Consider the following 17,238-nt stretch of genomic DNA (forward strand, 5'->3'; position numbering starts at 1 on the left):
ATTTCACATAAATTTGGTGCAATACCATACAATACATTTAGTCCATGGCTGCACCTAATCATAGGGACTATATGCATCAAACTCTCATCATAGGGAGTAAATAATATCAATAGTAACAATAGGCAAATTAAGTTCATGGCTCATGCAATCAAGCCTCAAAATGGTTAATTGAAACATCAACAGAAAGTTGTACATATCATAGGTAGCTTATATAAGCTTGACAAGTTTTTAATAAAGTGAACTCACATATACACTACTAGAAAACATAGCTTTGGCAACACATTCCTGTAACACATTAAAAAAATGTGTTACAACAGAATATTGCAGCAACACATCAAACATGTTACAAAGTTAGGCTGTAGTACATGCATCATGAGATTCAAAAAGGTGTTGCAATGAAAGGGGTACAGGAACACATAGAAAAGGTGTTAGAAAAAGAAGCGCTATAGGAACGCATAATATACACGAAGGCTATAGAAAAGGTGTTACCAAAAGAAGCGCTATAGGAACACATAATATGCAGGAAAGCTATATAAAAAGGTGTTACAAAAGAAGTTTTATACGAACATATAATATGCAGGAAAGCTATAGAAAAGGTGTTATAAAAAGAAGCGCTATAGGAACATAATATGTAGAAAAGCTATAGAAAATGTGTTACAAAAAGAAGCGCTATAGTATGTCGGAATGCTGTATAAAAGGTGTTACAAAAAGAATCGCTATAGGAACACACAATATGCAGGAAAGCTATGTGAAAAAATAGAAAAAACTATTAATGATAAGACATAATAGTGCAGCGGTAATACACTTTGCTTGCTAGGGAGGCATCCTAGATCGATTCTCACAAGTTGCTTTTTTTCCCTAAAAAATGCACACTGTATGAAAAATGTGTTACTACTATCTATAGTAACATATATCATACGTGTTACTATAGTTTAGTTGTAACACCTTTTATTACATATAGAAACAACTATTATGTGCAACAATAGACTCTACCGTAGTAACATAAGCAACAAGGATACATATCAAATATGTTACTACAAACCTCTGTAACACATTTATTGATATATAGTAACACATATGTGTGTTACTACATCCCTGTCCTGACGTAGTGATATCAGCCAATTCGTGTTGGAGATGATATCATCGTACTTGAAACGTGCATGATCCAAGAGCATGCTCTCCTCTACAATTTAACTATTTCCACCTCCTAAATTTTCCACCAAAGAAACCATGTTTCCCTCCAAATCTGATGTGCTTCCCAAACTTGCCATGCTTGAACTTACCATGGTGTCCATGATGAGGGTAGTGCCTGAACTTGCCAAAATATCCTAAATGATGGCCATGGTGGTGATGCCCATGAGTTAAATGATAGACACCATATGCTGCTGCTGCAGCTACCGCCCCTCCAGCGAGAACCGGGCTCATACTGCCATATCCATGACCTGAAAATATGCACAATGGAATACTTAGTAACACAATGTTGTGATAGATAAATGCATGCATGCCACAATTTTAGGGAGTGTATTGATCAGCACCAGGATAGCTATTGATATGCGGATAAACACTTTGACCATATGGTGGATATCCAGATGGTGAGTAACCATTGTGTCCATGTGGGGGACACACGGATGGAGAATATGAATAGGACCCCAGAGGTGGATAATATCCTAGTCCTTGAGCTGGATAGTTGTATGGATATGCGATTGGAAGATAGGAGGCATATGCACTAGCCGGAGGTGGTGGCGGAGGATAGCTAGTAGGGGGATAGTATCCTTTGTCAACTTGATTGTCCTTTCCACCTTCTATGTTTCTTCAATGAGACTGCATGGACATTAATTGTTAACTATGGAAATGCATAGATAGATAATGGCACAATGTAGCAATGCATATTGTTGATTCTCACTTTAGAATATTGTTAAAAGCTGCACAACAACAATGAGAAGATGTAAAAGATATTGTCGATAAGTTCGTTTTTTATATAGGATAGGAACTAGCGATAGATTCCTTATTCATTCAGATTTCAAGTTACAACTTTGGCAACAATCATATTTTGTGCAAATATGAATTAGCTCTAGAAACAAAAAGAACCCTATAAAATGAAAGTTTTCATTTGCTAATGCAATAAGCAAAGGCAACCTTTTCTTCTGGTAGGCGAAAAAAGGGAATGCGATTATTCGTCCCTTGTTGAAAAAGAGAGTAGATAATCTTGGAGATTGCTTAATAAGACTCTTTTTGTAGTTGTTGTGTTGCCCTACACGATGATATGGTATCTAGTTAGTTAGAGGAATATTTATCAATTCTAGTGTGATTTTTACTATGAATAAGTCTAACCGGCTTCTGGTAGTCAGATCCATCAATCTAGTGACCAATCTGCCAACCCCCCTGAGTACCTGCCTCACATTTTCATGCCTCCCTCTCCGAGTCCCTCCTCCACACCGTTGTGCCTCTCTCTCTCTCTCTCTCTCTCTCTCTCTCTCTCTCTCTCTCTCTCCTTGAGTCACTACTTTGCACTGTCACACGCCTGCACCCGCACACCTTTATCCCTGCATCCCCATCCACTTTGCCCCGACGCACCATTTAGGTTAGGGGCTAGGGTTTTATGTTTCGGGTCGGTCATCCCCACCCCCAGCTATAGAAGTCAGGAGAAAAGCCGGACCAATGGTGGTGTAACACCCTGAAATTTAGCATTTATAAGTAGATAGAATTCAGTCCAAATTTGAATTTTTTAAATTAAAACTAAAACTAATCTAAACTAAATTGAGCTAAGTATCTCAAATTCACCTTAAATTCAAACCTTGCATTAATTTCTCATATTACATTCTGGTTTTTATTAGGAGTTTATTGGAATTTGTAAGTGTTGATTTGAATTTGAATCTAATTAAAATTGAAATCTGAATCCTTCCTTAAATTCTAAATCCAATTCTAAATCCTAAACTCTTCTCAGGAAAACCCCCCTCCCTTCTCAGATCCAGCTCAACAGTGGTCCGTCTCCCTTTCCTCTTTTCATTTCTTCTTTTCCACTCGGCAACCCAACCCACTGAATTGGGTCAGTCCACTTTCTCTCCCCATACCGCAATGGACTGTTGGACTAACTCTTGCCTGATCCACTCCACCATCTCCTCTCACTGTGTTGTGCCTCCCCCTACCTCACGCTTAGCCACCTACCTCACTCTCTCACTCTCCACCTTGGGCGTGACTCTGTGCCTCAGGAACTCACCCCCGTGCCACCCTGACCGCACACATGACATCCCTCACCCACACAATGGTTCCTGCCTCAGGAACTCCGCAGGGTGTACGCCAATCTATTTGAGTAGATGTGTCCACGGCTATGGACATGAGAAGTGTCATCCACACATTGGTTTGCTTAGGTGTTGTCGGAGGGTTAGCTCCTGTCGCAGGGATCCTGAGGGACCCTTTTTTAGAGATTCAGCCGGGGGATGATTCTGAATATGTTTGCTGGAGAAATAAATAGATGCGAATACAATAGCAGGTGGTGAGGAATGATCTAATGCAGAAAAGAGTAAATACGCTGGGGGAATTTTTAGACAGGTTCAGGCCGCACTACGCGTAACACCCTACTCCTGTATGGATGCTATAAATACCCTGAGAATGTGCTAGTTACAAGAATGTCTGTCTATCCTAGAGCCTGGGGCTCCTTGTTCTTCGGTCTCTATGCTCGTACGAAGGTGTTCTTCGACCTGTGTGTGCCTGTTGGCTCCAAATGCGCTTGTCTGAGAGTTCGAGCGTTACCTATCAATTAATTCACCCTGTTTTCGTCCGCGTTGTCGGCCGCTTTAAATACCCGCCGGCGGTAGTGTGCCCCGAATGGGAGGGCGTGAGTTCCAAGGCGCCATAAATGGAAAGGGCATCATTATAGCCTCTGCGCGAAGTGACGGGGGTTGAAAACGCGCCCCGCGCCTGGTCTTCAGTCGTCATGATGGCGCTGGCAACAGGCGCCGTGGAGAGGGCCCACCGGGCAGCCGCAGAGCGGCCCGGCGTGCCCGCCCGATCTTGTTTGCCTGTCACAGCAGCGCGGCAGACAGAACACCTCAGGCCTCGCGATGCTATCCCGAGGCGCGCCGGATGGCATGGGATGGGACCCGTGCATTAAATGTCCCCACGCCCTTCTGCCAGAAAATGGCAGGAACTGACACCGAGCGTGGCGGGAGCAGTTGGAGGTGACAGGCCACGCACGCTCTTAAATGCGGCCTCGGGCCTTTCACTGGCTGACACCTCATCGCTGGACCCCTGTGGGGGCCACTGACGGGGGGCTTCCTGGGTCGTCAGGGAACTGAGTGCTCGGGGGTCACTGTTCACCTCCCCGGGCACTCTCTCCCGAGAACGCCCTTTCTTGGTCCTCGGGGAACCGAGTGCTCGGGGGCCACTGTTCATGGCCCAAGCACTCTCTCCCGGACATGACTGTACGGAACCTCGGGGAACCGAGTGCTCGGGGGCCGCTGCCCGCAGCCCCGAGCACTCTCTACCGGATCTACCTTCCTTGATTCCTCGGGGTACTCGGGTGCCCGGGGGGCTACCGCTCGCAGCCCCGGGCACACATCTCCCGGTACTCGGGTCTCCTGGTCGTCGGGGGACTTAAGTGCTCGGGGGTCACTGTTCACCTCCCCGGGCACTTTCTTCCCGGTCACTTAGTCTTCGCAGATCATCGGGGAACCCGGGTACTCGGGGACCACTGACCGTGGCCTCGAGCGCCCTCTCCCGGAACTTAGTCTTTTTTACCTCACGGAGGTGACCCCGCGAGATGGCGCCACGTGGTGGATTGCTGGCCTGGCCTTGGGATTCGGGGACCTCTGGTTCCTGATTCACCGACAGGTGTGTTTGTATCCCTTGATGTGTGAGTGGGCTAGGTGAGCCCATGTTTTGGAAGAACACTGGTGTGGAGCCATTGAACTGGTTGGGATTAGATATCGACCAGTTTGAAAGATGAGAATTATGGAGAAAGGATAGCTTCCTCATAGCCAACAACCCCATTAATGATTAAAACCTACTTTTAGAGCAAATAGTTTTGAACCATGTATCACCTCTAAACAACTGCATTAAAACTTTTTTTTTGCTCAAACTAAGCCCTATGGCTTTTGTCCTTAGCAATCCCTTAAGCATCTATCAAACCCCTTGAATAGTGTTAGGACTTGCTGAGTACCTTTTATACTCATTCTTGCTTGTTCAAAAGATAAGCCAGAGTACGACTTCGCTCAGGATGAAGATGATGAATAGAGCGCTAAGGGTTGTTGTTGGAGGGTGAACTCCTCAAGCAGGGATCCGGAGGGACCCCCTTTGAGATTCGGCCGGGGGATGATTCTGAATCTGTTTTGCGGGTGAAATAAATGGCCATAAATGCGATGCAGGTAGAATGGAATGATCGGATGCAGAAGTAGTAAATGCACAGGAGGTTTTTAGACAGGTTCGGGCCGCACTGAGCTTAACACCCTACTCCTGTGTGTATGCTATAAATGCTCTGAGAATGTCTCTCAGAGATGTTGCTGGTTACAAGAATATTTGTCTAGCCTAGAGCTTTGGGCTCCTTGTTCTTCGGTAATCTGAGCTTCTGTGCTGGTCTTTTGCTGCTGTCTTTGACTTGTCCTGGCTGTTGTTCCGTGTCAACTGGTCTCTCCTTCTCCGGGGAGCCCGCCCCACCTTAAATACCCGCCGGGGCGGTAGCGTGCCCAGAAAGGGAGGGCGCGAGTTTCGAGGCATCATAAATGGAAAGCAACCATCATGGGTTACGGCGCGAAGTGACGGGGAGGGTTGAAAACGCGCCCCCGTCTGGTCTTGTTCGTCATCATGCCGTTCTTCAACGGACGTCGCGGGGAGGGCCCACCGAGCAGCCACCGAGCAGCCCGACGTGCCCGCCCGATCTTGTACACCTGACACAGCAGGGCGGCAGGCGGGGCGTCTTGGGCTTCGCGATGTTATCCCAAGGCGCACCGGATGTCCCGCGATGGGACCCGTGCACTAAATGTCCCCACGCCCTCTCCTGCCAGAATGTGGCAGGGACTGTCAGCAAGCGTGGGGGAGCAGTTGGAGGTGACAGGCCACGCGCCCTCTTAAATACAGCATCGGGCCTTTCACCGGTTGACACCTCACCGCTGGAACCTCTGTGGGGGCCATCGACGAAGGAATTCTTAATCCCTCGGGGAACCGAGTGCTCAAGGGCCACTATTCACAGCCCCGAGCACTCTCTCCCGGATATGCCCTTTCTTGGTCCTCGGGGAACTGAGCGCTCGGGGGCCACTGTTCATGACCCCGAGCACTCTCTCCCGGAATTGACTGTTCGGGTCCTCGGGGAACCGAGTGCTCGGGGGCCACTGTTCACGGCCCCAAGCACACTCTCTCGGAACTGACTTCCCTTGGGTCTTCGGGGTACTCGGGTGCTCGTGGGCCACTGTTCGCAGCCCCGAGCACCCCCTTCCTGGTACTTGGCTTTTCTGGTCATCGGGGGACTTGAGTGCCCGGGGGCCACTGTTCACAGCCCCGAGCACTCTCTTCCCGGCACTTGGTCTTCTCGGGTCATCGGGGAACTCGGGTACTCGGGGACCACTGTTCATGGCCCTGAGCACCCTCTCCCGGGACTTAGTCTTCTCGTACCTTGCGGAGGTGATCCCGCGGGACGGCACCATGTGGCAAACTGCTGATCTGGCCTCGGGACTCGGAGACCCCTGGTTCCTGTGTCACCAACAGTTGTATTCGCACCCAAGTTGCATGTAGGCATTGGGTTATATCTTTATATTTACACTATTGAACTCTTTAACTTGGCCAGTTGGTTGTGGTTGTAATGAACCTATGGTGTATGACCTTTGTATGATTTAATCTCTACGGTGATAATGCGACCAGATGTATGACTTTGATGCTATTTTGTTGTAATCTATGCGTATCAACTACAGTTATAGGGATTGATACAAGAGACATAAGGGAACCCAAAATCAAGGTCTGACAAGTGGACCATGGGCGGTGGGAGAGACAGCTAGGCGATGGGGCTCTACCAGCCCTGAGCTATTGGCAAGGATTGGGCGAAGGAGGCATGTCAGACCGGTTAGGAAAAAAGGGGTTGGACGGACAACATAGGTGCATGTGGGACGTGCGGTGAGGCATCATCAGCCGCTGGGGAGGTGGGCTGGTGGGGCGAGGGCATCGTTTTCAATCAGCACGCACAACAATTATATCTGTCATGTTTATAAAGTTGTGGGCACATGTACAGAGGATTACAAGGAAAACAAATTGATATTTTGAAAGGATATCAAGTCTTTTTTTCTAATGGATCAAACAATATGAGATTTAGTGTTTCATACTAAGAGATATAACTATTTCATTGGAAGATGCACAAGCTATCAACGTGACACAAGCACATGGAGAGTCCGTGGTTTACAAGATACTTCTAGATGATATCCATCTATACCACATCTTTTCATAGGTTTAAAAGGCTTCCTTTACAAGTTCTTCATAGATTCAAGTCATCCCAAACATTGAGATTGACGATAAGAAAGTTTGAAGTCAATCCGAATTCACCTCGTCGCAGCAAAGCAGACTCGGATTAGAAAGTCCATATCTCCCAGTACGGAGTCTGCTTTGGACATGTGAGTATCTGTTGGAAAGCTTATTTTATGGCCCATTCAATGGATCTAGTCCCAAGCTCTATTTCCTTTCAGTTGCACCACACTATCAAAGACAAACCAATGGCAGAAAGTTTGCTGTATTAGGTGTCTTATGAGTCTATATAAGCTAGAGATGTGCATCCATGTAATTTAGACTCGACCATGGTTTTTAAGGTGTCGCCTAGGTGACAAGGCGCTTCGGGACGGCAAGGTGTCGCCAACACCTTACCAAAAGCATTGAAGAATGAAGGAGGAAGAGTGGGAGGGGAACAGGCCAGCAAGGCCAAGCAACAGCTAAATCACCCATCCCTGCTAGCTCCAACATCAGTGGCCGGTGTAACACTCCGTCCTGTCAGCGACGATAGTCGATCTAAAAGGGGGTGGTAGCAGTGGTCAATTTGGCAAGTGGCGGGGTAATGAGAGGCATGAGAGTACCTGTAAGATGTAGTGTATCAAGGATTTGTGCACGACTACCTATTTTTTTATGATACAAAAAATAGTGATACCTGTGTGGTCATTGAAGTATACTGCAACAAAGTTTATACATGTTCAGGTCCCCGAGTTGGGTAACAGCCCTATATCCTATCTTTCCTTGATTATTCTTAGATCATATAGTACAATGACAATGTATGAGGGTGTCTAATCCTAATAAGTAGGAGGATTTTAGTGTGTCTAAAGCTTAAGATCTAGTCAACTAGGGGATTGCTTCTGCAGTGAATCTTCAATAGGTGTTGGTCTTCTAAACAATTAGTCTTGGAGGGTTTTGCAGCTTCGTAGATCTGAAGGCACAAGTTGCTTATCCTTGGTTGGGATGTTATGGATTGACTTTCGATGAGTTGAATCGGCTTGAGATCACTTGTCTTGGACATACCCCTCTCCTCGGCTTATATAGTCATGGGGGACTCGGGCGTGACCTACCCGAACTTCTTAAGGTGTAATCTATCTGGATGATGGACTCACAAATATCTATGATTCCTTACTGAATAGGGGGATAACTTCCCTATTCGACACGATTAGTTTTCTTGTGCTTTATCTCCATACCTTACTTCGTGGCGGCTACAACTAACCCAATATCAAGTAGGATGCAAGCGATCCTCATATACCCCTTCACGGATCTATAGAATATATAATATTAATTAGATATCCCCGTGAGAGCAACTAGCTGCCGAAGAGAGACAAGCAACGAGCTGCAATGCTGCATTACACTGCGAGAGAGAGAGATGGGTAGCGAGTGATGGCACTGCAATGCGAGAGAGAGAGAGAGAGACAAGATGGGTAGCGAGTGATGGCACTGCAATGCGAGAGAGAGAAAGAGACGGGAAGGAGATGTGCAGTGGAGGGAGTCAGGAGAGTAGGGCACGTGAAGGGGGAAGGGAAGGGTGCTTTATGTGATGTTGGTTTTGATTGGGCTTTAGTAGGCTAGTGAGTTGACTGCTTGTTTTAGTTATGGCATATTAATGCTTGTGTGAGTATGGCGTCTACCTTACCACCTTGCCTTATTTGCCAAGGCGATAAGAAGGAGATGTGTCACACATCTTACCTTAACGCCTTAAGAACACTGGACTCGACATTATGAATATATGTTATCTACAAGCTACTCTCATGATGAGAGTTTGATGCGTGTTGTTTCTATGATTAGGTGCAACCAACATAGAGGGAAATAAGGTGTCCCCCTCAAGGTCTTGCTTGCTTTTTCGCTAGGATTTAGGGTTTTTTTAGTTATCTTTAAGCGTGTGATTCAACTGATCTATAGACGTGCAAGTTCCTGCAATTGCAATGGATGGACGCATATGAACTCGGTGAGTTTTACGTTCTATCTTCGGTGAATTAAAGAGATGCAAATCCTTACAATAGTAATGGGTGTACGTCTAAGATTCACCATGTATCATCGGTGATCTTATGTCGAGATGATTAGGACATCCCGTATCATTTTCAATTGGCAAAAACCGGAAAAAGAAAAGAAATGGATTAAGAAGGCCAAATGTCATGGAATCAAAGAGCTTATTTATCCTGAGCGGCAACAATATAACAATGAATAATTCTTTTGTCGCCATCCTTGGAAGTGGCAAACTGTTAAAGCGAGTTGTTTCGAGGGTCAAAACAGCAATTTTCTCGCCGAGATGGCATCGGAGATGGAGATGGAGATGGAGATGGAGATGGGGGTGGAGCGGCGGGCGTACGCGCGGGTGGGGCTCCTGGGCAACCCAAGCGACGTGTATGGCGGCAGGGCGCTCTCCTTCACCATCGCCGACTTCTTTGCCACCGTCCGCCTCCGCCCCTCGCCGGACCTCCTCATCCAGCCCCACCCGCATCACGACCTCGTCGCCTTCCCCTCACTCCCGCAACTCGTACGTACTCTGATCCCTCACTATCTATTTCTCCGAGAAATTCCATTATTAGAGATTTAGAGGGCTGTCGGCAGGCAGGGAAGGATAAATTGCGGAGTATGATTCAATCATTCCGGAACAAGTCAGGTAGGCACATTTTAAGTTCTTCTAGTAGTGTTGTTCGTTTCATTATAATAGACACCTCACTCAAGTCGAAGGTCCGACGGTGCTTATTCACATCAGGGATGGATGAGTAAACATCCATCTGCAATTCTTCATTCCGCTCTCCTGCCTGCCTACCCGACGAACAACTAATAGCTAATTCTGCAGTAGTATTATTATTGCCTCCAGATCAGGGCCCCTAAAGAAGAAAAAATCCAAAAGGCAATCACGTTGCCTTCCGATTTGAGCAATAGACATCATTTACAGGAGATAAAGAAGTAAAAGACAAATGAGGGGAACAAAAGTAGAGCCGAGCAGCAAGAATTAATATTATGTCGTTTCGAAAAGAATTAATACTATGATAACAAGAAGCAGCAATGCTTACCTTACCTCTGAGACTCGATCCAGATGGCTATTGTATTATTTTGTTTTGTTGTCTTCTTCCTTACAAAGGAGGGGACGGTGCTTTTTCTAGGCAGACTGATCCTGCTACCTTGACTATAGTGTTCTCCCGAGTTGTCAATGAATGAGAAACTTGAAGACGCATGCTGTGCCCCATAGCCAAACATGGCATTCAGTTCCACTTCACCTAAAGCTTCACAACTTGACTGGTTCAGCACTAACTCAAGAATAAACACATCCTTTATTGGTTTCCCCCATCCTGTCCTTTTCTGGAGATAAGATAAGAATCCTTTTCTGTTTCCAGAATCCTTTTTTCTTGAGTCGATGGAGTAAGTTGATTGCTTACTGCGTGGGATTTGATTCTATTCCGGAAACATACTTACGGAATATGTTCTCATGTTTCTTTATCTTATTTGGGCCTCTTTTCGCCAAATCGAAAAGGATTGGGCGAGAGATATGAGAAATTTATAAACTAAAATAGAAAAGAAAACTCCATTGATTATGCTGCAACTGAAGATAGTGGGGACAATAACATTTTCACAATGGGAAACTCCATTGATTAATTGTTAACTATATGGGAAAAACAGTTCACCATATGTAAAAATAACTATGGCATTGAGTTAAAAGGATAAAAACTAATTTGTTTTCCCGCAATATTGTACAGGAGTCTGGCGCACCATTTCTTTTTTGGTGATCAAAAGATTGTTTTCTCACATATGTGATAAGTTTTAGTATGAAAATAAATCTTTGACAAGGCAGCCACTGTGCTAAAAGGTGTAGCTTGTTCCAACTATAGCAATAGACCAACCAGTAGAAATAGGAAAAGGCCACAACTTTGACAACAAGATAAAAACACTAATTGGCAATGGACACATGCTGGACAACACACATCATTGAGGCAGAGGCATACAATCATGTTATCCAGCTTCACATGTGCTATGATTCGTTGCATTCCCCTCCCTCTGATGACAAATCATAATCTGAGTTGTCAGCTTCACATAATCCGAGTTGTCAGATTGATTCACATAAGAAATTCTAAGTTTGTTTCGCCTCCCAACTATATCAGGATGATTATGCAGGATTTAAATTTCATCCTTATAATAAATCAAGCCCCTGTGATTTTGTAAAAACAACCAAACTTAGAATTTCTTTTTTTGAACCGAAACAGGAGGGGAGGCCCCTACTGTGAAATTTAATAGTTTTTATATTTGTACATCTCTCTTATGTGCTAATTTTTAACCCATGGGATCCATACAAGTTGTACAATGATATAACTAATTTTCCATGTGAATTATAACTTCAAAAAACCCACCCCTTGCCTGCCAAATAAAAAATATAAATCTTATAATTCAGAAAAAACCGTGCTTTCTGTAAATTTGGCACAAGACAAATTCTCCTTTAACAAATGATCCTTATATTCCAAACTCCAATGGAGCGAGGGAGGTATATTTGGCAAGGAAAATTTACTTTTTACTATTTTCAAAGAAGGTGTGGCATACAGGGCAAAACACTTGAATCAGGTTCCCCTTTGCCTGGAAGAAATGTGTTCGGAGCCAGATGTTCTTACTGAAACATTTATGCAGTTAATTAATTATTGCATCAATTTTTTGTTTCTGCCTTTACCATTATTTATAAAATAGCTTAGATTGGTTTTAATCTTTTCCCTTTATGTTTAGGTGAGTCGTTTGCAAAGTGAAGGATATTATGGAGGCGTTCGGCTGCTGATGGCTACCTGTAAAGTTTTCTACAATCACTGTATTCAAAACAATATCAGTCTAAAAGCTGAAAATTTCACCTTGTCATACGATACTAATATTCCTCGGCAGGTAAGTTATCAGATTTCACTTCCTTTGTTTGCCTCTTTTACTCCCATTGCCCATTGGTGACTGCTATGTCACCTGATCTTATGTCTGACAGGGTATCATTAGCCTTAATATTTTGACGACATGAAAATTTTGCAGTAATATTTTCCTGAAGCACTTTACATTTATCCTAGCTATAACATTTTGTTCATATGTTGACGAGTTGGAGATTAACTGTATATTATCTTGACTCTTTTGTTTGGTAGGCTGGGCTATCTGGTTCGAGCGCAATTGTTTGTGCTGCTCTCAGCTGCCTTCTTGACTTCTATGATGTCAGGCATCTAATAAAAGTTGAAATCAGACCTAATCTGATTCTTGAGGCTGAAAAAGAGCTTGGAATTGTTGCTGGACTTCAGGATCGCGTGGCACAGGTTTATGGGGGACTAGTTTATATGGTATGCAATACAAGCATTCTTCCTGCATATACGCTACAAGCTAGTGTGAACTCTTTTATTAATGTTTCAATGTTTACTCCTCAGGATTTTAGCAAAGAGCATATGGACAAGCTGGGTCATGGCATATACACACCCTTAGATGTCAATCTACTTCCTCCTCTATATCTCATCTATGCAGAGAACCCCAGCGACTCTGGCAAGGTTACTACCGCGTTAAATTCTGTAAACTACAAGTTGTGCTTAAATCCTGTCATGTCATAAATAAGGTTGAGATGTTTCAGTCCGCCTTAACTAATACCCACCTATCTTGTTCAAGGTAGGTCCACAGCACTGTTAGGCTAAGATGGCTTGATGGTGACGAGTTTATAATATCATCCATGAAGGAGGTAGCGCAGCTAGCTCTCAATGGCCACAAGGCTTTGCTGCAGGAGGATTATGCTGAGCTTGCGAGGCTTATGAATAGGAACTTTGATCTGCGAAGGTAACTGAACATATGGGATGATCTGTATGCAAATTCAGTTAGTAAAATCCTGACTGCAATTGGTTAAGCAGTTACTTGTCAGTCCTATGTGTTAACTAGATGTGTGATTGTAGGCAAATGTTTGGGGACGATGTACTTGGGTTAGTGAACATAAAGATGGTGGAGGTGGCACGGAGCGTGGGCGCTTCATCCAAGTTCACGGGCAGTGGGGGTGCGGTGGTTGTGCTTTGCCCAGATGGGGAGGCGCAGGTGGAGCTTCTCCACAAGGCATGCCAGGAGGCTGGCTTTGTGTTACAGCAGATCGGAGTTACCCCCTCGGTGCTGACGGAAGAGGAGTTGGCGAGCTTATTAACTAGTGGATCAGTGAACTGAATGAATGGAGCAACTGCTTTTTGTGTTTGGAAATAAAGAATGCAAGTTGGTTCCTTGATTTGTCAGGTTGTGTGATGCCGATATATGTGACTTGATATGGATGATGATGCAGCATTGGGGTTTTCTCAGTTGATGCCATGTGCTATAGAATGAACAAGTCGATGATTCTCTCAATTTTAATAGAAGAGCAGAATCCGTCAAGACAGATAGCTTCAAAGCTAGCTAACCGGCCGGCCGGGCGCCCTCCAGTAATACTCATTCATCCATGACGCGTTGTTGATTCATGTCTACACTAGTAACAGTGTTTTTTGAGAGATGGTTTTCCTTTCAAAGAATGCTGAACATCATTTATCATTTACTACTTGATTATATTTATTCCAACCACAATTTCGTGCCTGATCAGGCAATGGTGGCGGCTTCCCAGCGGGGGTTAGGGGAGGGGATTCGATTTCTGATGGGGCTTCCTTCATCGTGGGATTTAGAAGAACCCTGCAGTCAGGATTTGCTAATGTCCGTTGCTGGGTTGATGGTGGTGGTGGGCGGCGAGGCGACGGGGATAGTGCTAGCCATGGGCAACAGAGGACGGCTGGTGGGTGGTGTCGGAGGTGTGGGCAGTGCATCCAGTGGCAGGAGCGTGGGCGGATCTTGGTGGAGATAGGCGGGTGGTGGGGGAGCGGAGCTGGTGTCAAGAGGTGGGGGTAGCGTCGGGAGGTGGAGGCGTCAAGAGGGGTTGAATACGGCTATGAGTCGTTGAAAAAGAAAAGAAAAAATCGGATGGTTGAAATATAACACCCTTACAATTTAGTTGAGCTAGCAAAGGAGAAAATTAAGACATGCTACAACTGTTAGCAAAGGAGTATATATTATTATAATTCTAGTGAGAAAAATACCATTTTCTCTGTTCATTGCATGGTTACATGCTTGGCTTGGCTAGCACGTGAATAGCTGCTGTTGACCTTCGCTAAAGAGAAAGAGGGCGGCGATCATAGTTGTGACCGTAAGACTCCAAACCTGGATTCTACTATGCATGTAGTATCAGTCTCTGGATTAAGTAGTTGATACGTATAGTATAATAGTTGTAGTATCACAGTTAAACTTTGTATATAATTATTAAAGTTACAAAGTACAAAAGGTTACAACCCAAATTGTATATTACAAACTTGGTCGAGAGGCCAACAAAACACAGCGGAAGCAAAAGCCTAAGCCACAAGCAGCTTAATGTGCAGGCGCGACTTCTAAGACTATTTTTCATCCTCGCCTTCATCTCTGACGAAGTCAACATTGGCTTTCTCATCTGAATGACAGTAAGAATGAGTACGGAAGGTACTCAGCAAGCTCTATACTACTTCAAGTTGTTTGATAGATGCATAAAGGGGTGATTCAAGGCTAAAACTTTACGGTTTAGTTTTAAGCATAAAGTAGGTTATGCAGGTATCCAATTGTATCATCTATGATTGACTTTAAAATAGTTTAAATAGTTCAAAATAAGGTAACAAGCTATATCTAGGGGTTTCTCGGTCCGGGGAGGGGCTACACCTCACTCCGTAGTACCTTTTTTCATATGTGGTGTATCTCTAGTACCACACAGATCCTGACAGATTTAGCCAGCAACCTCATCACATGGATATCTAGTCCACACACTCACTCATCAAGACACACGCACCCAGAGTCTAGTAAAAAAGGTTCTACCTTCGCATGTCCACGACCGTGGACACGGCTATTCGAATAGATTTACACTCTGCAGAGTTTGTACAGCTTTACCCATGCGATATGCTCAGCCTCCAACCATTGCAAGCAGAGGAACGAATCATCTGAGACTCTCCAAACAACTTTCCTACCGGGCTTTTGTACGAGATTTATCCCCAAGCACCAGAGTCCATGTACTGAAGGTCAGTCCTTTTTTAAGCCTAGGCCGGTATTAGCAACCTCCAAACAGAGGGATAGATAGCTACTTAACTGCTCGCTACTCCTAGCCTCTTAGTATGATGCCCAACTCAGTCCGGTGAAGGAGAAGTCAAGTCCTGCCTATTCAGAACGCATGGTTGCATAGGGGTTGCTAAGGCATGGTTGCGAAATGACTTGGTCCTTACACGGTCAGGGCAGATATCTTCTAGCAATAATACCACAAAGGTAACTCAAGTCCCCAAGAGAATCCTCATCTAGAGTACTACTCTACCTACCCCTGTCAAATAGTTTTCATCCATTTTTACACCTCTCCTATTATATCCCACATGACATCACCATCACAGAATTGACAACCATCAAGGATTCATGGTATATGAGTTATCATTGACAATAGTAAATCTTATCTCGGAGGATAGGTATTTTAAAAGCGACGTCTCCGATGAGACATATTCAATCCTAAGCATGCTAGATATCAAGACGTCATCTGTCATTAATATAGATAACAACAGGTAATCCTAATGTGATATATGTTTTGGATGATAACATTTATGGCATGGCAAGTGTTTAATAGGATTAACTACTACAAGCAGTTTGTAAAAGCGCAATACATAGCACATGCGATATAAGTCCAGTTTTAAGTTGATCATGTAGATTATTTGAAAATATAGGTTCAATATGATCCTTGCTCCTGATACTTCCTGCGCAGAACTCGCAGAAATTGTGTGCTTCTGCAATTACAGCTACGATCAACAACTGGTTATACTAGAGAAGAATCAAATAACACCAAATGAATAGCCAAATGAGCCCTAATTAACATCAAATTAGGATGGATAGATAGATCTTGAATTTAGATGAATTTCGGCGAAAGAATCGCCAAAATCGGAGCCAGAACGGAGAAGTTATGACTCCGAAAGATTAAATATAAATTTAAATCAAAAATTATGAAATAACACTATTTATAGGTGGGACCCACGGGTGGGGTCCACTAAACAGTAGCTCGGGCCCACATGAATAGTGCATCAATGGGACCCATATGAACAATAACTAGTTGGGCTAAAATGGGCTCGGATTGGGTTGGATCTGAGCTTGGATGGGTCGGGCAGGGTTTAGGCTGCACAGTACTGGGCTACACAGTACTGGCCCACTCGGGTTGGGCTAGCTAGTTTTAACGGGCTGAGGAGCTGGGTCGGCCCACTGGGGCATGACCTTTGGGTGACTAGGCTGGCCTAGCAGGTCGGCCACTACTGGGCCGAGCCAGGCCTACTCAGCCAGGCAGAGCGGCACGCTGACGGCGGCCTGGCCACATGTGCGCTTGGGCGTGTGACACGGCTGAGCGGTGAAGGGGAGGGGAAAATGGACAATGGCGAGGAATTCACATCGGTGCGCACTGGGAATCTCGCCAGAGATGCGCCCCGCTGGAGTTCTTCGACAGGAAGTTCACGCCGGCGACCTAGGCACTACGGGGAACATGACTAGGGGCTCATCGATGGTGGCCAGCAGTAAGAACAGCACCAGATGATGACCGAAGGAGAGGGCAGTGGTGCGGGCAAAATGTGCAGCACCTCCCCTGCGTTGGGAGGTGCCAACCTACAAAGAAACGGGGCCTGAGGCCCTTAGGAAACATGGCACGAAGGCCGACCATACACATGGAACACTAGCACGCCGACGACTAGAAAAATCATGGCGGCGGAAGGCAACACAAGGCGGCGCACGACAACTAGCCAA

The 17,238-nt window shown here is 45.0% G+C and overlaps 1 protein-coding gene and 1 long non-coding RNA gene across 3 annotated transcripts; one reads left to right on the plus strand and one right to left on the minus strand.

Moving 5' to 3' along the window:
- Positions 1-688: 688 nt before the first annotated feature.
- Positions 689-10,508, minus strand: LOC133904378 (uncharacterized). Of its 2 annotated transcripts, none has more exons than XR_009907475.1 (3): positions 10,487-10,508; positions 1,536-1,821; positions 689-1,442 (listed from the first exon to the last, which is right to left on the minus strand). It is a non-coding gene; the product is annotated as an uncharacterized LOC133904378 (long non-coding RNA). The 2 variants fall into 2 exon arrangements; XR_009907474.1 differs by having other exon boundaries at positions 10,482-10,508.
- On the plus strand, positions 9,702-13,661 carry LOC133904377 (glucuronokinase 1-like). The gene is made up of 6 exons (XM_062345843.1): positions 9,702-9,955; positions 12,175-12,324; positions 12,567-12,755; positions 12,840-12,956; positions 13,076-13,236; positions 13,350-13,661. The coding sequence occupies exons 1-6, from the start codon at positions 9,728-9,730 to the stop codon at positions 13,606-13,608; spliced, it is 1,104 nt and encodes a 367-aa protein (XP_062201827.1). The 5' UTR covers positions 9,702-9,727; the 3' UTR covers positions 13,609-13,661.
- The last annotated feature ends 3,577 nt before the right edge of the window (positions 13,662-17,238 follow it).

Source organism: Phragmites australis, chromosome 22 (genome assembly GCF_958298935.1).
Source record: "Phragmites australis chromosome 22, lpPhrAust1.1, whole genome shotgun sequence".
In the NCBI taxonomy this organism is placed as follows: domain Eukaryota; kingdom Viridiplantae; phylum Streptophyta; class Magnoliopsida; order Poales; family Poaceae; genus Phragmites; species Phragmites australis.